This window comes from Poeciliopsis prolifica, unplaced genomic scaffold, assembly GCF_027474105.1.
Source record: "Poeciliopsis prolifica strain line A6 unplaced genomic scaffold, Auburn_PproV2 SCAFFOLD003, whole genome shotgun sequence".
NCBI classification, from domain to species: Eukaryota; Metazoa; Chordata; class Actinopteri; order Cyprinodontiformes; family Poeciliidae; genus Poeciliopsis; species Poeciliopsis prolifica.
The window spans coordinates 15,719,103-15,745,463 of record NW_026562378.1 but is presented as its reverse complement, the minus strand read 5'-3'; the positions used below and the strand labels follow the sequence as shown (position 1 = coordinate 15,745,463).

The window sequence follows — 26,361 nt, the reverse complement described above, 5'->3', positions numbered from 1 at the left end:
TGTGTATATACATGTATATATGTATGTATATATATATGTATATATTTAATCACAGACTCACATTTAGCTGCCTGCTGGAATAACTCATCTCCACAGAGAGAGAATAGAAGGCAATGTTCTGTTTTCCACTTCTGTTTCATTAAAGGACCATTCCTCCAAAGATAAACAGCTTATAACAAGATGCAGAGAACACAACACTGAGATGTGATGCTTACATACAAATAAAACACTTGGCAGCAACTAATCATGGAAGAATATGAACGGTGCAGTTTGCAATCGTCACTTTAGGTCCGTCGACCTTCTGTGAAAGAGCTTAAAATTCATGTTCCTTTGAGTTTGTGATGTGCTGTTGCAGCTGCAGTTTGTCAGCATTCCTACCACCATCAATGGCGTTTTCCCTGCTTTATTTACAGTACAATAATGTCCACCTTTGCAATGACTGTCCAGGTGAGATTACCTAACAAATGCCAGGCTTTTCTGGTGTAATTCTGGATTTACATACTGCCAGCAGTCAGATGATCCGACATAGTTGCAGAGAAATGGGAAGCTTATCCACTCCAGTCCTTGACTGGACACAGTTAAAGTCCAGAGTAAAAGTTGCTACTAAAAAAAAAACAAAACAAAAAAAACACCAGATATTCCCAACATAACACAATGTCATAAACAATAACACTAATAATTATAATAACAATAATAATATAACAATATTTGCACAGATCTATTCACAAAAACATGTTTTCTAGATAGGTATAAAGAATTACTTTGTACAACCTACAATAAATATTGTGTTTGTTCTTCCAACAGTGACATACAAATGATGCTTTCTGTTGCAGGGTCTGTTAAATGGAGTCATTTCCCTTAAATGGAGGGTTGTGAGGAGAAACTAGAAGGTAGACAAATGGTGCTGTTTGAACACAACAGGCTGAAAACCTAAATTCTTCATGTCTCAGCTGGATTCGTCTGGTCGTCGTGATGCCGGCGGTTGCGAGGCTTCTTCTGCTCTTTCAGCTCCTTCAGGCTTTTAGCTTTGCCTTCCCCAAGGGCGTCGTCCCCGTGCTGCCAGTAGTCCTTGCAGTACTGGTTGATCAGCCCCATCTCGGGCTGGCTGAGGATGGTCAGCAGGTCCTTGTATTGCCCAACGCTCGGGGTCCAGGCGCTGGACTGAATTTGTGGGAGGGTCGGGTTGCCTGTATCCACCAGGACGTTGTTGACTGTGCGGCTGGAGAGGACCACTAGCTGCAGCTTCACCAGGGTGTGCTTGAAGTTCTTCTCAGTGGACGTGCAGTGGTAGATGCCGCTGTCGGAGGACTGCAGCGAGCGAATTAGGAGGCCCTGATCGGTTTTGAGGATGCGACCCTCTGAGCGAATCTGGAGAGCACAAGGAGGAAAGTTTTACAATTCAAGGAAAGACGGACAAAGTAGGGCGAAATATCAGTTTAAAAGGTAAATGAATACAATGCTTTCCAAAAGCATTCTTGATAACTAGAATATAAATGTATTTTATTGGGATTTTACACATCTTTGCACATCTACAAGATTTTTTACATGTTTGTCCGTCTGTGGAAAATAGCTCTAGTTCAGTCAGATTGGAAAAAGAACATATGTGAACATCAATTTATACCCAGTTTTTTAAAAATGGGTATAAGGCTTTGATCTTAAGTGTTTTATTGCACCTCTGACTGTATGTTTTGGTTTTTGTGACCTGTTGCCTCAGTCCCCAACTTTTTGCAGCCTTTAACAGGTTTTCTTCCAGGATTGTTTTTAGCTCCAGTCAACTCTGATCAGCTTGTCTGTTCCTGCCAAAGAAACGCATCCCCACAGCCTGATGCTGTCACCACCATGTTTTACACTGGGGGTAGTTTTTGATATAATGTGTTTGTTTTCCATCTCACATTGCAATAATTTGTACTATTGCTGAAATTAGACTATTTACATCTAAAAGATCCAGACGCTATTTTTATGACATCAGTCAACATCTGTTGTACAAGATATAAAATAAAATGTGATATTTTCCTTTTGTTTACATTTTTTTGCAAAGAGTCCACATTTGTCAAGAAATAGTACAAAAATTCTACCTGAACAAATGTAGGTGAGAAAATGAGCCAAATTCCTTTCTTATATAATCACCTCTTTCCTCCTGTCGCTGTTTTCCTTCTGCAGGTGCCACTTCAGAGAGACATGAGGAGAACGAGCCTGGCACTCCAAGAAGGTAGTGCTTCCCTCCACTCCGTACTGAACTGTCTCCAGCGTATTCTTATTTGCTGTGAAACATGCAAGATGTTGCTTAATGCTTTTGTACTGAAAACTGCATCACAAATCCATCTTGTACCACAGAGAAACTTACCATTCGAGTTGTAACCTCTACACTGGCGGATTGGGTTTCCATACTTTACGTCCTGTCGACGGCTCCGTCTGGGAGATCGAATCAACAGCCGAAAATAAAGCTTAGCATCAGCACGGTTTTTAAATATCCTGTGCTGCAATAATCCACAGAGATAATATGAGCCTGTGGATGTAAACGTCCCGGCTGTCTTGGTCTCACCTTTTCTGTGAGGCAGAGTATCTGGAGCAGGACTTGCCATCCCAGGCGCAGTACGGGTCCCGGGCCAGGCAGCAGTCGGCGCAGGCCTCGCCGTACACATCACAGCGGTGCAGAGCCAGGTGGGTCACACCCAGGACAGATCCAACGTAGAGCTGTTGCTATAAAACAAACACAAAAACAGAACTAGTGAGAAGTAGTAGTTTGAATTTAATTAATCAGTGGTTCAAAATCTTTTCGGCTTCTGATCCACAAAACATTAAAAGAACTGAGTGTATCAGCATAACCAATAGTAATATACCAAAGGGTACAAGTACGACACAAACGTCATCAGAAGTCAATATTATTGAAAACTAATTAGGACAGCTGTTCTATTAGGTTTCAATAAACACAAAAGTAAAGGCAACAATATAGATTGTTTGAATGCTTAGAACAATATATGCATGGGTCCTTAATTTATTTAACCAATAAATTTAAACATGAAAATATAATGAAAAATACATTCTGCAATTCATGTATTGGAGCGTTATTAAAACATTTCAGAAACACATTTTATAATAAAATGTCTTTTTCTTACATTTAAAATTTATTTCATAAGTCAAGTTTCTAATGGTTCAGAACATAATGTTGGAAATTAAATAAATCTGATAGATAGCTCCCACTAAGTTAATTGGATGAATAAAATACTCTGGCTCAGATTAAGCTGTCCCAGCAAAAGCAAAATCAATGAAACTAGCAGTAACTTACCCGTTTAGATGAAATCTTCATTGTGGTGATTGGGGTGGGAACCTGAAGTGGCAGATTACATTTTTACATAAACACAAAGTAAGAAAAAAAAAACCAGAAAAAATTTGCCAAACATGTCAAAGCATATCATAGAAGAAATTTTGTAAAATAGTAGGAAATCTCTAGCCAAATTTTTCCAAACCTTGGTAAATTATAAATAGAAAAGTAAGAAAAGAATAAGAGATTATATAATAAAGAACAAATCTGCAAAATAATAATGTACGTTTTTTAAAAAGAGCACACTGTTAAAAAGAAATGAGCAGCTGTATACCCTCTTTAAATAATCTACAGCGCATTATTCTCTATTTAGTAGACTTAAAAAAAAAGACTATTAAAAGTCTCAGTCAGTCAGATGTCAAAGAAAACTAAAAATCAAAATCGATCAGGAAAAGGCTGACCAATGCCTTTATATAAAATCAGACAAATAAAAAAGGAGTTTTTGGATCAGTTTTTTAGACCGACCTTGAACACCTCCACCTCCTCCAGAACCAGCTCCTCTGTTTGTAAGTCGTCTCTTGGCAAGACGATGACTTTCTGCACCGTACCACGATCTGAAGAACCAAAAATATTAATTCATATTATAAAACCTACCACTGAAAATTGCTTTATTGAAAATATTTATGATGAACACAAAACTCCATTCAACAAAGTGTCTTTACAGGAATTTCTATGTTCTGGTCTCACAGCGCTGACCTGTTCCCAGGAAGAGCACCTCATAGCTCCCATCAGCTGCTCTCACTTGGTCGACCGCAATTGTGGTGAACTCGTAGTCCACGTTGGTTCTGACCACCAGGGGGCGCTTGTGCACCGGGTAAACGGCGTTGTACATGGTGGGGTGGTTTCTCATGAAGTTGATAACCTCGTCTGGGTAATCCTTTGTGGATTTCATGTTGGGAGTGAAAGTACCTCCAGGACACTATTGACAGATGGAACATTTTAATGTCAAATCTGCTCCTCTGACATTTGCTTCATTTCCCCATGAGTGCGGTTTATATCATGAACATTGATTTTCTTTATTTTTGAACTCACAGTGCCAGGTCGAGGGTAGGGAATTTTCCCAGTGTACGCCACCCACTGGTAGTTGGGCCCTTCTTTGTGGGCAAACGGCCCATTGAAGACCATACGGATGTCGGCCATGGAGTAGACGCACACCGCTGAGCCTTTGAACACGGATCTGCAGGAGAACAGATTAGCACAAGTTATTGCAAAGATATTATCAAGACAGCATCCACATTAACTCACACCCCGAGGTAATTACTACAAGGTATCTCTGTGGCTTCTCAGTCTGACTTCCTTCCACAAATTCAGTCTGCCTCTGTTTGCAGGAACTTGCTGAAACATCACGATGCACAAACACTCAGACTGACTCAGGCAGAGACAAGTTGTCTGACATACTGACATACAAACTCCCACGTATCCCAAAGAAATCGCCAGAATACAGGCTCTCACCGCTGCAGAGCAGTGTGGTATGTTTGTAGCTTGTGTCATGAGCCCCTATCATTAGCACCACATGTGCGTCTATCAGTTGGGCTTAAATGTTCTCAATGGCTATAATGGCGATTGCAACAATAACAGTATTTCTTTCTCCAACACATTAATCAAAATGCATTTATTATGACTTTGTGAACACTTTTCTTGACCTGTGTGCTGACAGAATCTCAGTTTACAGATCTTAAAGAGTTAGTGTGTATTTTTGGAAGTGAGGTAATGAATGAGTAGTCAGTATCTTACCTATGTTAGAAACAACTACTGGAACAATTAAGAAACTTAGTTTTGATCCGACTATAACTAACTATTAACTAATCCCTGAAAGGTTTACACAGACATTGCACCATTATATAGGATTAGACATTATACCATTTTGCCTATATAGATTACCAAGAAGTGGATAGAGGTGGCCAAAGCTTTTTTTCATGCATTAAGTGTTCACTGTTAAATGTCACATAAACAATACTGACATATATGATACATTCAATATGTCAGGTCAGCAGAAAATTAGAGAAGCACTGGGAAACTGGCAACTGAATAAAATTGGACTTTGTTTTATTAGTCAAAAACTGAAAAATCTGGAAAACTGTCAGTGAATGGATCATAGCAAGCACTGTGAGATCTTTAAACGATTAGTGTGTTTGTTGTCACTGAAGACAAAAAGCTCCAAATTGGTCATTTTTGTCATCATTAAGGTGATAAAAATTAAATCAGAAGAAGCAAAGAGTTGTTCAAAGAGAATTAAAAGGAAATTGTAATTTTTAAAATTACAAAATGTTTGAATTCTTGAGACAGCAAGAGAGTTATTGAGAGTAAGACTCTAAAAAGACAAGAAGCAATGACGCTTAATTTTATCCTTTTGAGCTTTCAACTATTGTTATCTAACTTGCTGAATGAATTTAGAAATGTTTGCAGCCTCTTGGAGATCTTATAGTAAATGTATGGGTCTATAATCTATAAAACCCAACAACATTGTCCACCTTCAGTGACTGACAACCTGCTATCAAACTCTCAGAGGACGGCGTCTCCCTCTGGGCTGAACATTCACTTTTCTGTCTCCTACTTGTAGGCGGATTCTTACAAACCAATACAGATTCATAACATTACAAAGAGGACACGCCTTGCGGCTGAGCAAAAATGAGCACGTACTCCTGACAGACATTGAAACACACCTAACATTCACACTGAAATTAGAGTTTAAAAAAAGCCATTACTCACCCTGAAACTGAGAAAACTCCATAGATGACTGGGTTCCTCGTGTCTTGGGTTGGTTGGATATACACATCCCCTGTAGACAGTCACATGAATTATACATTAATTAGTCACATCCTTAAATTATGAAAAGTTATTAATTCACGATAAGTATTCATAGTTCCAAATATGATTTCGATCTGCAAGCACAAATGTAGGTCGCTAATGGGGTTTGTGCCGGACTGAATTGAACTGCTTTCAAATTCAAATTAAACAAGGTCAGACATTTCTTTCGCAGAAAGCATTTGAAAGGAAAATATTAGTGTCTCATATTAAATGATCTTGAGACTTTAAGATCACTTCCAACCCAAGAAATCCTAATTGTGACATATGGAGACATTTTGCTTCCTTTGAGGGGGGTTTGTTAAGAATGAGCTCCCCATGAATTGTGGTTTCCAAAGTCTCAGCAAGATCCTGAATCTAAACTCTTCCAAACCTGGAGCTGCGCTGCTCTGGTCTCAGTGGGGAATAGGAGTGAAACGGAGATGTCTGCTGAAACATGACTTTAATAGGAGCCATATGCAATACAGGGACTGTGGGGCCATGGCAACGGTGTGCAGTGTGTATCCTCTAATGTTTTCATGAGCGAAAAGAGCAAGAAATAACAAAGCAGAGAAAAAGTGACATTTAAAGTAGACAGGCTATGCACACACCAGTTCATTTATTGTTTTGCTTTAGAGGGAAGAGTTCAGCTTAAAAAAACCCCACAACAAAATTGTTGTGGGTTTTATTAACTGGTAGTTTTCAGTTAATAAAAAACGCCATTACATTGGAAACAAGGAAAACGCTAGTCTCCCGTTTATAAATGGTTTTGTTTTTCAGGGGATTGGAATGACTAAAGATTCAAGATTTTTCCCCAAGCAGAAAAAAACAAACATATCTCAAATAACCCGAATGTATTTTATAACTGACTGAAACTTAATCCATATGCCTTTAATCAGCAAAGATTCAATAAACAAGGAGAATAAATTCAAATTGTTTGCATGAGAAAATATTTTGTGCACAGTTTTCAAGATAAACAAGCGCTCCTTTGATCAAATGTTTGAAATCGTTTGTGAAACGAAAAACTATGCCAACATCCCAGGGTACGAAATGACAGGTAATGTCTGCTCACTAAAGCGAAAATTAACTTTTGGCAAGCAAGGCAAAGAGTCATAACCCATCTGACGCCAGTCTGACAGAGCCCCTGGCTATGGAAAGCGAGAAAAGAAATAAATCAGCAGATAACTGGGAACAAGTTGCATCATTCTGACTTTTGTTTCTGATGTGTCAGAGGAGACAGAGACTTTGAGGCCCTGTGAGCAGCATGCATGCTGGGAGACATCACTAATTACTGGAAACGTACTAATACAAAGAGATGAACTGGAAGAGGTGTTACATGAGGACAAAAGAGAGTAATTATCAGTTCAGAAAAAATTATATGTCATCCTTTTGAAAACGTAGTATAATGTGTTAAAATATCCTTCTGAAATTAATTTATAACGCAACATGAGTATTAAGAAATGTTGGGCTCTGCACACAGCTCTGACATCCAAAACATGTGGAAATAAGGCTTCTGTTATTGTTACGTTACAAAAAAGAGTGTAAAACTTAACGTCCCATAAATTTATGCCTGTTTTTCTCCAGCAAACATTTTCATCTCCTTTGCATCTGCTTGTTTTTCTGTCTCTTAGCAGTCGTCATTTCCTCTGGCAAAACACTGAATCCGTTCTCATCTGGTAAACCTCGCCCCACTCTGTCCCCCCCCTGAGTCCTCATCTAAGCACTTCGATGCCTCTGCTGGGCTCCAATCGGGACCAGCAATACATTTCTCCCAGACCGACTGTGGTTTGTGGTAAAAATGGCCGTGGTGCTGTGGGCTGTTACGCTGCACCTCAGGACGCACATTAACCTCACCGCGAGTGCTGATCTGCTTGTAGGCTGCAACCGCCAAGCTGCACCACTAAAACTACAGTAACACTGACACCAAAGTGCTTTCTGTCACACAGAGTTCTCTCACTGCATAAAGAACATCTGTAGAACACCATTACAGCACGAGTATGAGATGCTACTAAATATTCAATTCTCAGCTATTTAGAAACTGTTTCTGATTGTTATTACATCTGCCTGATGGTAACTTGTCAGTTTAAATACAAAAGTTGTAATACTATTTAAACTTCTTCACATTACAACCACTGGGAATTATGTGCTAGACTGACATGAGCAGGGCATGAAACTGAAATGAAAGGAAGATGAAATGAGTGAAAAGGTTTTTAAAATATTTGCTAAATACAAATCAGTAAAGTGTGGTTTGGATGTTCACTCCCACTGAGTGGATACCTTGCAGATCAACCTTTCGCTGTACTCACAGTTCTTCCTGTTTGTTGCTGTTTGTGGTGCGATTTTCCCACATAGAGCAGAAAATTTAAGTTTGGTCTCATCTTATCAGAACGTGTTTGTAGCCTGTAAAAATCTGAATATATATACATATATATATATTTTTTTTTAATATTTTTTTTTTCTTTTTACTTTCTTCAAGAATTACTTTGGTCTTGCCACTCTTCCAGAAAGGGCAGATTTGTGGAAACGCAACTAACCCTGCAGTTGTCTAGATGACAGATTCTCCCACCTGAATCGAGAATTTCTGCAGCTCCTCCACAGTCACCATGGACCTGCTGGGTCTTTATTATGCTGTTTTTTTAATTATCTCATAGAATGGGTGTATTTATACTGAGATTAACGTGGACTAATTTTTGCTAATTAGTAAAGTTTACTTTGGCTGCACAGCAATTTGAAGGGTATCAGTGAAGTAGCCCCAGGTTTTTCTTCCACGTTAAAATGATGCGTTATTTTAGAATGATCTAAGATAATTAAAACCTAATTACTATTTATCTTATGTTGCATATTTTCCTTTACTGTCCAATTTCTTATTTTTTTTCCTAATTACCCTCAACTTGTTGATGGAACGTTTGAATTTGCCCCATAGAGGGGACAATAAAAAATATATATATCATGTTTCTATTTCTGAATACAAGCACTCAAGGCATGCCCATTGCCTTGGAGGCAAAGCAAAGCTATAGCAGAGACTGTAAGTGTACCTTCCTGTCAGCTGATGTTATTTTACTGGATTTTTTTATTTTTTTTATTTTACTAATCCAGCTTGCATCAGTTATGAGAAATGGAGTTCCTGGGAAATCCTGGAGTAGGACTATTACAGCATGAAAACCAGGATCAAATTCCTGCAAATGTAGTTTCTCCAACCACTAAAATAAATGAATCAATGAGTTCTGCAAACAGGACAGTTGAACCTTAAAGGCGTGTCAACCAAAAGTTTGAGCCTCAGTTAAACCTACATCACCTAGCTGTACAAAAGAGGTTAGCAGAGTACTTTTAGCTTCTGAACAATATGGTGTTATCATCAGCCCCAAATGGAAACATTGTGAAACAGGCTGAGGAACTGGGAATTAGCATCATTCTGGAACTATGCAGAGCAAATGTGAAGCAAACTGTAGAAATGATAAAGTTGTTGGTTCTGAATCTGTCCATCTGCAGAGCTTTATTTTGAAAGTTGAGGTTATAAATGGTCCCTTTCCATCTGCTAGTTCTCCTGTGAGGTCAGAGACATTCAATATGCGGTTCACTCCGGCTCCCTGCAGAGTCATTATAGGTCCCCTGAGCTGGAGAAATCAATCTGTAAGTGGCCAGAGCTGCAACTCGTCCTTTGTAAGGAAGATGAAGCGGGACTTTGCTCATAGGTCTAAAAGACGTAAAAGACGTAATGGCCAACAGGTGCATTACACAACTGATGATGGACCTACGAGAGTCAGAGATGACAGAAAGCTTTAAAAGTGAAAATGAATATGACTCACTGAGTTCATCAAAGTGCGTCTCAATGCCATCGGCTCCAGGCACAGAGCAGATGAGACGAGCCTTCAGAAAGGTGCTCCATTTGTTGACCAGACAGCAATGTCCGCCGTCATCGTTCTGCAGGAATCATATCCAAACAAACATCCAAAGTCACTCGTCAGGTCGACTCCAACAGTGTCTGTCTAGCAGGTGTCTGAAACAGCTGTTAACCAAAGTTAGCATGAATAATGGTCACCATCATCTGTCTGAACAAGGGGTCAGCCAGCTGCTGCTTGTGCTACTGAGGTGAAGCATAAAGTCCTGAGAAAAAGGAGTCGGGAAATAAATCTCAGCTCAGCTTGGATAATTTGTGAGGATTAAAAAGACACATTGTTTCAACTTTTACCTTGAGTTATGAAGACAAATTTTAAAAAATCCTTCTTTCTAATGATTTAAAGCTCACTGAGCAAATTACTCATGTCATCTTATTTGTGCGAATAATACAAAACATTCAAAACTGTCACCAGGCAAGATAAATAACAATAGCAATATTTTTATATCTGACAATAAACAGTTACCTAAAAAATTTAAACACATGGCACCTCTGTCAACATTTGGTACACCGGGGCGAAAATTATAAAAAAAGACTAAAATAGTTTTATGTTTTATTAAAGTTCCATAAACTCTCACAGTGTGTTTTTACCAGAGCTGTCAATAACTGTGGAGGCTGCTCTATTTATGTAATTTATTTGGTTTTTTTCTACGAAGAGCATGTATTAAAAATTATTGCAGAATATACTGGATGGCCACCCTCAAAGGAGGACAAAATAAATGACAACAGGCCCAAGTCCTTCGATTTATTTAAAGTGATTATCAACTTGTGGTTTCGGACCTGTGTGATAACTCACCAAGCAGATCCGACCTATCCTGGACTGCGTCATGGGACTCTGGCCCACCTCAGAGGCTTTCTCGCGGAAGAAGAAGTAGAGTTTATCGTCATTCTTTTCAGCGCTGTCTGGGATCAAGTGAGCATGGACAAAAGTTGGATCTGAAGGGAAAAAACAAAAAAAAGGATAATTGGCTCATTTGTTTGTCCAGACCTTCCTGTAGTGGGTTGTTTTATATGTTTTTCATCTAAATTTAATATAAAGGTTGCTGTCATGTCTTGCAAATTTTGGGATATTTGATTACCCCAAATCAACAACCAAATTATACAGATTTTATGCTATAAGGAATGAATTTGTGAACAGTACAATATTCATAAAATGAGTCAAGCTAATATATTATTTTTTTCTAAGAAAAATACAAATTTACCTTAATAAATTTAAGATCAGATCTGCAAGACATACCGATGGAAAGTTGGGTGGAAGAAAAAAATTGCAAGCTAAAATGATCAGAAAATGATCACTCTGTTTTTAATGACTCCATAAGATCCTACAGAATTCAATCATGAGAGTAAATTAACTTTTCAAAGACATTTTAATTCATGCAGTTGCACCTGTATGATAATTCTCCAAAAAAACAAAAAACAAAAAAAAAAAAAGAAGCAGCAGACCTTTGTCCCTTAAGGCCTAACAGTCAAAAACCTAATTTTAGGGAACATGAATCATTTATGATTCAGTTCGGTATCAATGTCTTTGCACTATGTGTGGGATCACAGCGCACCCCCAGTCGCAATGATTCTCTGGGTCACCACAGGACTCACAACACACAGCCCCTCCCCACTGTGAAAGACCAGCATCCCAAACAGGGACAAACCAAAAAGCCAGAGAAAGGAGGGGAGCAACCAGTATCCCCATTATGTGGGGGAGGGTGTTACCCGAGATATTTCAAAACGGCTGATTAGCAGGACTCAGGTGTCCTGATTCGCCGGCTTGCCAGCAGGGGACTGTTGTCAGGGCAACAGGGTCAGTGGAAAAACTAGGAGCCAACAACACAGACGGGGAGTCTGCTATTGATTTGGCAAAAATCAACCAAAAAGCAGCAGACCAGCAATAATATCACTGTAACAGTTGTACTTCATTAGGGAGAAAACTCAGTCGTTATTGACATTCCAGGATTCCCCAACAACTACAGCCGAGTCTGCAGGCATCCGCAGGATCTGAGAGGATTTTATTAATGACTCAAACAATCATTGGTCAGGTGGAGCAGGAGGAAAAGATCAGGAAGCTCAGATGACACGTGTATGTCAGCATTATGGAGGTTGGTAAAATGCTCAGACTGTGTTCCTAAATCCCTGATGAATAAATTCAAAATGGTTTGTCGAGAGACAAGGAAGAGAAATAAAGGCAGATGCAGATCAAGCGGTGAGCTGAGACATTACCATTTAACCATCTGGAGTTGTACTGATCGGTCCTCATGGCTGTCTGCTTCCCCAGAGTACGGAAGATGGCGGAGTCTGTTCCCATGAAATCCACGTAGACTCCAGCATAGAGCTCTCCATCTGCCGGTCACAGCAAAGGGAAAAGAGAGGAAGAAAGAATTAGGATACCAGGAAATACTCACAGGTCAAATGACACACAACATGTTGTTTAGCACTAGTAATATGAACTTGTTTGCCATCCACACACATTTTCACTAAATTCCCATTGCTTTCACTATTAAAGGGAAGGCAGCAGTTTGCATGATGAAACTGTATTCTAATGTATGTGACATGTCAGTATTGAACATGTTGAATTCTTTTGTAACTACACTCATGCTACAGCTCTTCCAGAGCCAAATTCATATCATTGAAAACCATTTTCATCCAAAAGACGGATGATATTTTGCACAGCAGTGTTCATTTCCAATTAAGTTAAAACTATGCCTAATTAGTTTTGTGTGCACTGGGATCCCACAGACATAATGGGAAGAAACCTTATATTAATGTTATTTTAGAGTGGGATATATTTGTTGTATCAGTGAGGTTTTCTAAGGTCACAGACAAACATAAGCTCTTTCTTTTTTTCTTTGACACATACATATGGACACACACAGAGGGGTCAGTTATCAGCAGCCATGTCTAATGACACACAATTATATATCTTTGTGTCACAATTACATTACATCATAATGTTATTATTAATCAGATGCCTTAATTGTCTTCTAAAGTTCCAAAGTGTTTGTTGTTTTTATTCTAATGTTATTTTTGATACTCTTAATGTTTAAGGCATTTTGAATTACCTTATGCATAAAGAAAATAATCAGAAAAAGAATAAACTCACGGATCAGGGCGGAAACGCTGTTAAGTTTAGGATCATAGGGACATTTCCCTTTTCCAGAGTCCACTTTGCCAGGTTCCAGACGGAAAATGTATTCCTGAAACACAGAGGAATATTTTCTTAACATTCTTTGGAAAAATAAAGTAAGGATTCGTAAAGGAAGCAAACTGTGATCATTAAGGCACTGTGCAACCCTTTAAAACCAAAACAAATCACTCTGCGAAGGAAGAAACAGGCACACGCATCAAGGATATGAAGTGAAGCAGGAAAATGCTGGGGACAATCCAAGACCCAGTGTTTGCTTACCCCAACCAATTTCAATTATTCCTGTGCGCAAGAGAAGGTTTTTCACATCTGTGTCAACACCCATGCTTTTATGTTGTCTAGCAGGTACAACAAATGTTCAGCAGAGCACAGACAGGGGCAAAGTTGTATTTGTAACCTGCAGTTGGATATTATCTTTTGAAAGAGTAATTCAAAAAAATCTGCACAAAAATGCTGGGAAAAGCATGAACATTTCCACAAACCAATAAAAATGTCAAGTGTACGGCTTTGTGGACATCATTATAGCCAAAGGTTCTCATATACATGGGATTTGCTGCAGACAAAAATCTGAACAAAATGCTTTTAATTAAAATGATTTATGATCTATGATGTGCTGAAAAGTTTGAGTTTTCCCCATTTTCTTTGTGTATTTATATGAGATCATCATTAAAAAAATGAAAAAGAACCTCAGATTTTATAATTTTTGTTGTTCACTGATGCTACCAGTAATAAACCTGAAGCAATTTTAACCCCAATTATTCACCAGGTGGACACCACTACTGGAAAAAACCCCACCAGCCCACCTTATGGCTCAAAGGCTCAGATGTAGAGCTGTAGTCTGCTGCTCGACTCGTTCTCCCTCCTGACTGAAGTGCCTGTAGGTTGCTGAAACCCTAAAAAGCAGAAACAATTAGCCATCTTGTTAGCAACCTGTCACAGTCCAGATTCAGCTGATGACTATCATGATGGAGACTAAAGAAGAATGTATGTGAAACAGGACTGGAGAAATCAACAACATGAAGAACTCTGAAAAATGAAAAGATAAATAGTGAAGAAGTAGACAGAATGAAGAGCTAAAGAGAGACATGTTTGAATTAGATTCAGATACATGCAAAAAAGAGTGCAGAGAAAACAAACCATGCAAAACTAAAAGAAGAAAACAGTAAATAAATGTACAAAGTGAAATGAAAAGCGAACCAATGTAAATATTTTCAGTCAAAATATGAACCAAAAATGTAATGAATGGACATCTGACCACCATTTTGTTTTCTGTGAAAATAAAATAAAATAAAATATGCTGCATAAAAGCCTACATGTGCTGTATGGATTAAGAAAATCCACAGATATTCAAACTGAAGCTCCCAGTTCTTGTTTTTAGATTTAAAGTTATTGTGTGAAAAGTTTAAATAAGATCCAAATTGATGAAACATTCATGAGTGGATGTAATCTAAACTAACTCACAATGAACAAAGTGCAAAATATATATTTTTGCTACAAAATACAGATAAAAAATACATATTATAAACTATTTATTTCACAGTGTAGTGCTATTGTATAGCAATTTATTACTAAGAAAAACCCTTAATCTATTCAAATATTCCAGTGTTAAAATTAAACTTTCAATACAAACAAAAGTCCATACAGGCAACTCTGGAGCAACATGAACAGACGCTAAAAATAAAATACAAATAATTGAAATCCCACTGCGGGACACAAAGAAGGATGTGTTTATGTTTACATCTACTCCTGCAGAGGAAAATCCTTAACGTGTGAAGCAGAGCAATGTTCGGTCCTCAGGGGGGAAGCAGAATGACAAGAGGCAGACTGACCTTTCCATCGAAACCTGAAGCCTCCAAATGAACAGGGAGACTAAACAGCGGTGAATGAATGTAAGTGTGCCGATTATAACGCGGCCAGCAGCTGCTGTAGCTCTGCATGGCGATCCGGGGAGGTGGGGGTAGGGCTGAGGGGGTTGGGGGGGGGGATCTACAAGCCTGATGATGGATGAGAAGCTCCATCAGTAATGATGGCTTTTCAGAGGCTCTCACCCAGACAGAAAGAAAGACAGGCCACAGGCAGTGCTGTGTGTAAACAGGTGAGACAGGGGGGGACATCGGACCCCCATTGAGAAGGGGGGATTTTCTAGATAAAGTGACACCACAACATTCCCAGGGGAAAGAGGCTTCAAACGGTAGGAGTTGGAAATCGTACTGAGAACAATTTTGGAATGATAATGGGAATGTGGACAGGGCCAGCCAGGAGCCGGTGGAAGGGTGAAAATCAATGAAAGCTAAGAGGAGGAAAAATAATGGAGGAGAAGCAGAACCCGAGAAACTGATGGGCAGAGGGGTTAAACGGGGATACTCTGACCTCAGATTGATCGACTGATAGGGATCTTTTAAAAACGAGGGCGTAAAGGTCAAAACGTCTCTACGGTCGGATGCATCTTTTGGTCACCTGGGATCTACGGCCTCGATCCACGTATGTGCAGATGGGATTATAGGCTCCTGTTCCACACACATACAAGTGGGTCCGGTTCCACGGCTCAATCAGACGGATGAAGTTCCCACACTCCCCCTGAGGAAGGGCAAAACAAAATCAACAAGATCAGGATCAGGTCTTAAAAAGCCAAAACATAAAATAAAAAAATAAAAAAACTCAGCTACATAATATTTAATTTCCCAGATTGTTTCCCTTTATAGCTTCCACTTGTGGTTAAAAACCAGTCTATTTGCTGGGTGTGTGTTTTATATTATATCTTTTATTTTTCAGCTAATATGTCTTCTCTATATCTAGGTCTGTTGACCTAGATATTAGGCAAAAAGTTTGGGCTCAAATAAATAAATAAGGTAAAAAATTTTTTTAAACTTTTCATATCTTTGATCATTTTAGGAAAATTTACATAATTAAAACACCTAAGTTTTGTGAAAAATATTGTCTTCAAGAAAAGCATGAGACAAAAAGATAAATATATCTGCTGTTGGTAGTGAAACAACTACTGAGAACTCTAAAACTAAACGATTAATCTTAATATATTTTTGATAAAATGATACATTTGTCTTTTTTCTTTTCATTTCTCTTCGTTTTCCAATCTTATTCCACAACGGGATAAGAAATTATTAATTTGTTTTGTTTTTTGTTGAGTTGGGGCATTACGGTATTATGGTGCTGGTTGCAGCTACTTAATATTGATTTTATTCCAAATTACAGCGTAAAAATTAAAAGGCTAAATTAATATAGTACTTTTGTACTCATACTGACCACTTGAAGCACTTTAACCACGTTTATCCAATCACACACATTTCTACATCAATATGCAGATCTATCAGTGATTTGTCAAGGGACACACTAACATAAGGAAGCTGGAATTTAACCTACAACCTTATGACGGCCTCTCTACCCACTGAGCCACAGCCGTCCCTGTATATACATTTTTTTCTCACAAACTCCATTGTGCATCAAAATCATATTTACATCCACTTAGTTTTTTCAAATTGGGAGTTTTTGAAGGTGGCCATTATGCAACGAACGAACAGGAAGAATAAAATGAGACGCAGCAAAAGGCCCGGAGCCGGGAGTTGAACCACAGAAAGCTGTGTTTAGGACTGTAGCCTCTGTATATGATGCTCCTGCTCTACCACTGAGTCATGTGGCACCACCCCACACACATGTTGGGATTTTTATTTTTTTATTTTTTATGCTGAAAACAAAAAGCTTCATGAATGATCGTGAGAAGCTGAATCTACTTTTTCTGTTGGCTGGCTTCCATTTTGCTTCTCTGGCTCCTTCATATCAGACCACAATGCAAGAGCGAAAATGTTTCCAAACATTGTATAAGCATGCAGACTGGAAAATCAGTGCCTGTGGGATGTCAAGAGCATTTTCCTGAAATTACTGAGGTTAAGCACAATTCAAACTTGACAAATGAAAAACATTATGCTTCAACCACATAGAGAAAAATAGTGGGTTTACATATAAAATGTCTATGATGTTAGGGTATTTTTCTGAGATAATTTTATGTTTTTCTTTTTTTAAATATTAGTAGTGAAGACAAAGAGCTGCTGCTGCTACTGTTGAGCACAGCTCTACTCTTCTAGGATGACCAGCTGTCTGTCTCCTTGGCTTCAGCCAACAACTCACAGCTCCCGTCACTGAAATTAAGAGATATGTTCAGATTTGTCCATCATGTTTTCCAGTGGTGACAGCTGGTGATGGAAAAAAAGGATGCACAAAGTAAACCAAAAAGAAATTGTAGAACCGCTGAGCGGGATGAGCCATTTTTGGCAGATTGTCGCCAAACGACAGATGCACGAGTCAGGCATTTAAAAGGCTGGGCTTCTGTGTGTTTCCACATGTTGGCCTGTGTGCAACAATATTCCCTTCTCGGTTGTGCACTCCCCCACAGCGAGCGCAGCGGGACTTATTGCCTTTGACCTCGCGATGTCCTGCCCTGAATTGTTCTTGAATTGTCATCTGTCTTCTGCTAAGGGCCTGCCATGGACAAAGATCTGCTTTTGTGCACAAATATGCAAGTTAGCAACAAGAATCAGCAAGCTACAAGCACACATATCAGTTGGGTGAAAAGCAGCTCAGTGCAAACCTCGTCGTACGTTGCTCTGTGCTTGTGCAAAACCCTTACACTAACCACAGATAAAACATGAATGCGTGTGCTTCAGGATGTGGGGTGCTGCAATGTGTGAACCAAATCAAAAGAGATGGATCTGGGATTTCTTTGTACGGATTTCCTCCGTCTCTTGTGGGGGCTACGCAGGCGGTGGCTGTGTCTGGATGTCTGAGTCTTATTAACACTTCAGACGGGACTGTCGCCTCCATTGGCCGGTTCATTTTGTCTGCTCGTCTGGACAACAAAGGATAAAATAATTACTGCGCGGTGAGAAAATTGAGAAAAAGATGACATTAAAAACATCAATGAGAAATGTAGAAGACATGCAGAAATGGTCAGAATGAAGAAGGCAAAATGTTGCAGGTTTTGAGTCTCTGGAAGAGCTTAATTGGTGGCAGCTGTACGCAATCAGCAATCAGGGATGCAAAGACGGTAAATAAGAGCATAATAGTGAGGAGCACGCTGGGAAGAGCTTAAAAATGTCCCCTAATGACCCGAGTCGTGCTTTTAAGACGGTAGAAGAGAATAAAAAAAATAAAATAAAAAATTAATTAAAGGGAAAACCTTTTAAATTTTATCAGCTCCAATAAGGAGGAATATTTATAGAAAGAAAAATAATACACGTTTCCTCTCTATTTCTGAGTAAGAGCCTTGTAAAAGCCTTCATGTTAATTCAATATTTTACACACTTTGTTAAGTTAGAAATTATAAATTGTTATCAGAATTTGTACACTAAAGCCTGAACAGAGTGAAACATGGATTTATATTCAGGTTCTTCAAAGTCAAAACTTTCAAGGCCCTTTGACTTCATTTACAGGCGAGTCTCTTGAATTTCACCAGCGCTGCTCATGTAGCGACTGGAAATTTTTTGCCAATTTTACTTTGCTAAACAGCTCAAACTTAGCCACATGGAGAATATATGTGAAAATCTATTTTCAAGTATTGTGATCGACTGGATGCTGGTATGACTTTGACTGGGCCATTGTAAAAAATAAAGTTAGTGTTTGACCTTGTTGAAAAGTGAACCTCAATCCCTGTTTCAAGTCTTTTGCAGATTGAGGTTTCTTACAGGGTTGCACTGTATTCAATTTACCATCACCTCTAACTCTGTGTTGAAGAAAAACATTCCCACAGCATGATAATGCCAGCACCATAGCTTGGTGACAGGTTGTTTAGGATAATGTATTCTGGTAGTTTTACACCAAGGCTTTGCATGTAGGCTAAAAAGTTGCATTTCTTGTGATTCTTAAACAATAGTTTTCTTCTTGCCAGATTTGTACTATTGACAAATAGGACAGACTTTCTTCTTCAACCAGCTCTGCAGTTGTGCCATACCAGAGGATGGAGTGAGCTTTATAATTTAGAAATTGTTTTATATCCCAACCCTGTTCTGAACTTCTCTAGGACTTTATCCCAGACCTATCTGCTGTGTTCTTTTGTCTTCAAAAAAGTGCAAGTTAACCTTTTTTGTTCAATTCTTAAAGGAATAAAACTAAAAATATGCATTCCTGTCCAAGTTGAAATATAATTTTAGAGTTTAGCGAGATCTAACTCAATTAAATTACTCACATTTGTATCTTTCCCTGACAAGATGCACTCAGTCTTCCTCTGGGATGCAACGGGCCAGTGGATCTGACAGGAAAAGAAAAATCCAAGAGTAGTTAAGCTGCAGACACAAACTGCTCCCTTCCACTTTATTTGTGTCTCAGGAACTTTTCTTACAATGAGTGGCTCCTTGTTGATGTCATGCAGATCCAGAGAAAGAATGTAATCTTTGCTTCCCACATACATGCGGTCGTGGTCCTCGTCCATGCGCAGTATCCGATAGTCGGTTGAGTTGAGCAGGAAGGAGAAGTGATGAGCAGTACCAGTAGACTTCAACTCTGTAAAAATGGCAGATGATTTTGTTTAAGCTGTGCCTGTGATTAAAATAACAACAATACACTAAGAATGTAAAAACCACAGACAAGAGTCCTGTGTGAGGGAAAGTTAATGGGATTTAAGTATGCTAATCATTCAGATGCTACCATCAGACACTTGTAAATGAATTTACAGGATCTGTTTGGTCTTCCCCTCCCCCAATCACATCCTGCTTTAATGCGGTTATGGATGGAATAAATCTAGTTATTGACAGGCTTGACAAAGAAAAGAAGACGAGTAATTAACTCTGCAGAGTCTGAAATGAATGACAACAGACAAGAGTTGGAGCAGTCAATGAGCTACGATAACTGCAAGAAGTCACACAGCACATCTTAAATTATAAAAGGTCAGATATTTAATGAAGTTCAAGGTCTGGACGTCTGCGCTTTGACCTTTTATTTAGAGCTTCTGAGCTTTGTTTTTAATTGCTTGTTCTGACTCTTGAGTTATTGTGGTTATTACATTATCACAGCTGGTTCCACTAGGAACGTCACTCAATCATGATAAGGATTTGTGTTAGAAGACATAAAAAAGAGACAGGTAAATAAATAAAAAAAACAAACAAAGCAGATTTTGTTTTAGCTTCTATTAAGTAACTTTGTGGTTATCAAAATGAGAATCCTAAGTTTCTATTGAGGGAAGTAGTGTGAGTATTTTCAGTATCTTTAATGTGTTTCAACATAAAGTCAGTGAAAACAAAAAAGTGTTTTCTACCGAAATTTCTCAGCGTCTAGTTTCGTCCTCAGAAAAGTACAAACAAAACTAAGTGTGGCTTTTCTACCTGCTTTTTAAATGAAAGATAAGTTGAAGAAGAAGGAAGAAAACTTAAAGAGCACATTCCAGTTCCCCTTGATTAGGTGCAGACACATGCCTCTGTGAATCAAGGCCTGACAGTCACTGATAATAAAAAAGGTTCACAAGAACAGCAAGTAGAAACCCTCCCTCACCAGAGGGAAGGTCACACACTGAGCAGAAGGAACACCTCAAGTTCTCCACCAGCAACTGAAATGATGAAACACAGCCACATGAATCCTCCCAGGAAATAAAATAATAATAATAATAATAAAAAAAACACTCCCAGCTGCTGATGTGCTGAGCCCCATCAGACACCAACAGGCTGTTGTCACAGTGCAGCTTTCTGACATGCAAGTAGTTAAAAAAGGAGAAGGAAAAAAAAGGCAACGGATATGGCTGTCACCCTTAGGAGTTTTCACAAGCTGCTTCTAAAAACATGCTAATATATTGGTCTCCACTCCCACAAATGCACACTTGTAAACTTGCAGTGCAACAGCACACTGCGGGGATGTGGTGACATCAGGATTTAAAAATTCGGCTCCAAGAATAAGAAGATTACTTGCTGAAGTTGGGATTTTGAGAGTGTTTGCATGAGGGATTCCAGGAAATGTTGCCTGAAGTAATTCAGAATTGCTGTTTATAGTTTCATCTCTCATCTGGCTGTATTGCAGCTGTTTGCTTTCCTATTCCTGTTGCTTTATATTTAAAATAAAACAATAATGTGTCACAAATAACTCTGAATGTATCTGTTAAGCAATAGTATATGAGGGTAGTAAAGATGGAGCTTCCGGGATTTATTTAGTAGCCATCTGAGGCTGATGTATTTGAGCTCCCAAGTTTACTGCAAAGCACTAAAGAACCAGCAGTGTGAACAGCCTTTACCATTGTGTTAAAACATATAGCTGCACAAATTCAATTCCTTCCATATTAAAAATTACACAGTATGTCAAAATGGTGGACGATGCTATATGATTTGTGTTGGAAGAATACTGAGTTTGACAAGACAACTCAAAGATAAAACACCTTATTTTTTGAGCAAACAAGTCTTGTGTTGTTCTTAGTCAGCAGTGGTTTTCACCTTGAAGCGATCCCATAAATGCAGCCTTTTCCTCGTGTCCTTTTTATAGTTGAGCCGTTAACATCTGAGGCAAGTGAGGCCTGCTGTACTTTAGATGTTTTGGGTACATAATGCACTGTTGGAGAAATGTTAGTAGAGCTGCCAACTGTTCCATGTTTTCTTCATTTGTGGATAAAGATTCTAATTGTTCTAACTGTGGCTGACCTTTGCTTTAACACAAAAAATCACGTTGAAAATGGCCACATGAATTTACCTAGAATATCTTTTTTCTGATATATAACTTTGGAGATGATCTAACCATTTATAGATGATAAAAACAAAGAAGAGAAGAAATGTTTATTTCTTTATTTTCCGATGAAATAAAGTGATTGTTCAAATTTTCTTCAGATTTTTGGTGTTCTTTAAAAGCAATCTTATCATCAAGGAACGAAATTCACATGCAGTTTTAGCATTATGTCAAGTATTTAACAGAACTCAAAGGTCTGTGCGTTTATCTTTCTAACCCTTTCTTTAGTACTCACTAGTCTCTGATTTGATCTTGTCTGAAATTTAATAACTTGGTTACAACACTGCTATTATTAAAATCCACCAAAGCCATAGGAAACTCCACCTTTAATTGACATGGATTTCATTCCTAATCTCTAGTCTATATTTCATGAGATCTAATTATATCTTACATGGATCTTGTGAAATATATACTTATCTGGATCTGATGTAAAAAAAAAACCCCAAAAAACCCGAAAAAACAATCCGAAAGGATAACGTGAAATTATTTTTCCATAAGCCTTTTGTCATTTTCTAAGAAACCACACTCTTCCCAAATTGTACTTGAGCTTTAAGGACCAAAAATGTCATCAAATTATATTTCATATTTATCACCTGTGGACCTTTATTCCCACTCAAGGGTAAGAGAACAAAAATCAGCAGTATTGGCTTCTACAAATCGGAAGGACACTCGGGTCACTGCAAACAAAACCTGGCAAGCAGACTGACGGGTAACTCCCCGACTTACAAGTAAACAATTGTCACAACCTATTAACCATTAAGGGGAACCAACTTTAAGGCATCCTTTCAGACAGAATTGAAGTCATTTTCTCATCCAGAAAATTACGTTTCATCCTGTTAAACAAATTAAAGCTATAAACATTTTATATCAAAGCATAACTAACTGCAAAGCAGTTTTTTTCTTTATTTAGCAGTCATCCTCCTAACACATTACTCAGTTTATTTTTCTAATCATACAGCTGATAAAGATGATATAGGAAATGTTCTTTCAAAATGCAAAAGAAAACAGCGTCTTTTCATGGACGTCAGGGACATTTCTACTGACAAAATCAAAGGCAAATGCAGGGCAGCGTATGAAATAAATAGTTAACACATCTCCATCACCAGGACACGTTTTCATCATGCACTTCGACTTTATTAAAAATTTAACTAATTGCAATGTAGAAACAAATTTGAAAAAAAATATATAAATCCTTGAAATAAATGTATATTTTAATGTTGTTCTACATTTTCCAGCAGTAAAACCTTAGAAAATATTAGCCATCAACTTGGGTACCTTTGTTCAGTAGAGGTAAAAAAAAAAAGACTAAAATTGATCCGTAGTTTTATGGATTCTCCACCATAAATAAAAACACACATGAAGTGATTTTGCACACATTTTTATTTTTTTCTAGACTTTCATGGACAGCTTGTTTCAGAAATCTCAATCTTAGTCTCTGCTAATCAGAGACTAAGTTTCAATAGCAAACTCTCTATATATTCAGGTGATATGAAACAGGTTTTTCCTTTTGCTTTTACTTTACTTTGTCTCCCTAACAACCATTTGGTGTGCAAAGAGTTTCACATCCAATGGTTTATAATTAGACTGTTTGCATTAGTTCCCAACATCAAGCATAACCTGTCAACCTATAGCATAACCTGTCAACCTATAGTGCTGCATCCAGCATTTTCCTATCATTTAGGAGAGTTAGTAAAATAATGTTCTAATACTAGCCGCTCCTTTCACTCTGACATTTTATTGGTTCTGTTAAGAACCAATAAAATGTCAGATGAAGAAAAATGTCAGATGAAGAATTTTGGATGAAGAATTTTTACACAAAGTAACATGCTAAAACACATTTCCTTTCAACTCGAACAGCTCGGCCAGATAAGGAGTGCAGTATGATAGCAATCCGCCTCGAAGTGTGTACACACTTTACTGTCAACAAAAACTAATCGCTAAAAAAAGCATTCCTGCATGTTATGGGTCAGCAAAACAAGCCCTATCAGGACAAGAGAAATGCTTTGAAACAAACCAAAGCCTTGACATGACGTTAAGCGGGTGAATTTACAACCAGCTGGTAGGTTCAGCGATTGATGGGGGACAAATGTCAGGATCTGGTGTATATCATCCTGCTTTCTCACAAGGCTTTAGTAATGACTACCAGACACAGAGGGAGACATGGAAAAATGTTCTTCATGTCCTAAAATGTCCTTAGATTTTTGTTGTTAAAAAGGTCTGCTAACAAACTGAACATCCATTTGCAGCATTGTCACATTGTTCCTCTAATTTTTGGAGTTAATGAATCCAAATGATTGACTACTTGTGTCAAAGTTTGTGTAAAATAATAGAAGCTCTCTTGGTAACCCTAGAAAGTGACCCTTTCTTTGCATCTGCAAGATCAAGGAGGATGCACCACGCAGAAACCTCCACCCCCCCCCCTTTTTATGCCTCTGTAATCCAAGTCCCTTTCTTAGCAGCAGTTTGTCTGTGGAGTTAAAGAAAAAGAGGAGGTTTTAGGGTGCACAGAGCAGAAAATCCCACATACCTGCCCAGGCATCCATGGACTGTTGTCTGAATTCGCTAAGCCTGCTCACATTCACTTTTGCTTAAAATAGAGGTGTGGCCCCACCTTGCTGAAGCCTGTCTGCAGCCAAGTGTGCAAGGATGTGTCGCTATAAGTAATTAAATTCATGGAGACAGTCTGGAAAACCTTTGTGATGTTGTAATGGCAGAATATTGTTTAAACTGAAATAGTCAAACTTGAGCTCCTTTGATCACGTAATCCGTGCCTTAGAAAGCTCACAGAGATGGTTAGAAATGCCAAAATGAGCTTTTGGAGTTGATGAATACTCAGGGTATTTGTGGCTGCAATCAAAATATTCTGCAACCATTTTACAACAATGATCAAAACGTTTTAAAACATTTAGAGTTTATGACTTGTTAGAGACCACAACTTTTAATACAATCCAAAAATGTAGAAGGAATGACATTACGGTAGCGGTCTGCAACTTCAGTCCTCAAGAATCCTGCAACTTTTAGACGTGTCCCCGACCCAGCAGACCCGAATCAAATAACTGAATCACCTCCTCAATATCCAGTCAAATTCTCCAACGTCCTGCGAGTGACCTGCTAATTTGACTCGGTGAAAACGTAGTTTGGATATATAAGTGAAACTTTGTTTGATGGGTACGTACAGTGTGCTGTGGATTTGAAATTTCTCTTCTATTAGAGATAAACAGATTGATGAATTAATCCTCTAAGACCAGCATATCTTTGTTTGAACACAGGAAGTAGAGGTCAGTGCAGATATCGGAGGCTGAACAGCAGTGGGAAGCCTTATCAGCCTCCGCCTGTCACGGTGTTTGTCTTTTGTATTTGCCACAGTTCAGCACCTAATAATCAGCTTCCCTGCACCAAATAGAGTCAGGACTATTGACTCAGAACACATGTCACTGGAGCTGATTACTGCTTACCTGCGCCTGTCAAGGAGAAATAATTGGCACCGGATAACGTCTTATCACCAAGCTTCTGGGGGCTGTCACTCAGAAGCTCTTCACACTCGTCTGCCACTGATACTGTGTGTTTATACGTATCTGTGTGTGCTCGGTGGAATTAAACTGAAGCTCCCTGATCCTCATATCAAATCAGATGACACAGGTCCTCACTTTGCATGAATCAAAAGCATAGAGAGATTGATTTAAGTAGCGCCTTCTCATCCTGAGTGGAAATGAGAGATTACAACAAATCTATTTCTGCTGTCTCACATGACGGAGGAGGTTAATTAAAGCACAAGGGGGAAGATCTCTGGTTCAAAGCCGACAGCAAAGGTCATACAGTTTCTCGACTCTGCTTCCGAACCACCAATAACTTCATGTTTTAAAACATCTGTGTAAGCTAAAATGACTAAAAAGAGGAACGCCATATATTTAAACTTGTCACCTTTACCTACTCACTTAGCATGTAAACAGAAATTGTTATGGATGAGACAGATTTTTCTCAATGAACAGCTGCCTTTAACAACTTTTTGAGGCTGGAGGTGAAAGGTTAAAGGACATGAAGGGTCTGAAGTGAAAGCTCATCATGGCTTCTCTACTCTGAAGTGACCAGGGTGGGCTTTACTTGAGGAGAGTATGGCATTCAAAGTTAGCCACTTTTTGCATCAATGAAGTTTAAAAAAAAATGAATTTTCTGTGTCCCTTTAATGTATTAGAAAAACTCGATTATACAGTGACTGCCTCTATCTACTCTTAATACAAGTTATTTGTTTCCCATGAAATGACAAACATAATCTTAGTTCCTAAAGAAACATGGAAACTGATCATTCAGCCACAAAATTCATTTGATGCTTCTCCAAGTCCAGAGCTCAGTTTGGTCTCATGGTAATACACACTGGAAACAAATTTTAATGTCTCAATTATTTACGGAACTGTGAAATGTGATCTTCCAGGACAAATCTAATTCCTCTATCAAAAAAATACAAAAACATTTGAATTTCTTTTTCATTGAATTTTCTAGATTTTCTTGTCTTCTGCCAAACAATTT

General features: G+C 38.4%; 1 protein-coding gene across 2 annotated transcripts in view; it reads right to left on the bottom strand.

Moving 5' to 3' along the window:
- sema3fa (sema domain, immunoglobulin domain (Ig), short basic domain, secreted, (semaphorin) 3Fa) overlaps positions 1–26,361 on the bottom strand; it is a 50,875-nt gene continuing 24,514 nt past the window's right edge. The window contains exons 3-19 of one of the 2 annotated variants that reach the window (XM_055027324.1): positions 19,481–19,641; positions 19,328–19,390; positions 15,592–15,711; positions 13,938–14,027; positions 13,093–13,186; positions 12,213–12,332; positions 10,798–10,937; positions 9,913–10,027; positions 6,032–6,101; positions 4,355–4,499; positions 4,019–4,241; positions 3,788–3,876; positions 3,287–3,328; positions 2,543–2,700; positions 2,345–2,412; positions 2,128–2,261; positions 1–1,368 (exon numbers count right to left, since the gene is read on the bottom strand). In XM_055027324.1, the coding sequence (XP_054883299.1) occupies positions 940–1,368; positions 2,128–2,261; positions 2,345–2,412; positions 2,543–2,700; positions 3,287–3,328; positions 3,788–3,876; positions 4,019–4,241; positions 4,355–4,499; positions 6,032–6,101; positions 9,913–10,027; positions 10,798–10,937; positions 12,213–12,332; positions 13,093–13,186; positions 13,938–14,027; positions 15,592–15,711; positions 19,328–19,390; positions 19,481–19,641 (2,261 nt within the window). In that variant the 3' untranslated portion in view covers positions 1–939. The remainder of the gene's footprint in view (positions 1,369–2,127; positions 2,262–2,344; positions 2,413–2,542; positions 2,701–3,286; positions 3,329–3,787; positions 3,877–4,018; positions 4,242–4,354; positions 4,500–6,031; positions 6,102–9,912; positions 10,028–10,797; positions 10,938–12,212; positions 12,333–13,092; positions 13,187–13,937; positions 14,028–15,591; positions 15,712–19,327; positions 19,391–19,480; positions 19,642–26,361) is intronic. The other variant, XM_055027325.1, reaches the window with a different exon arrangement.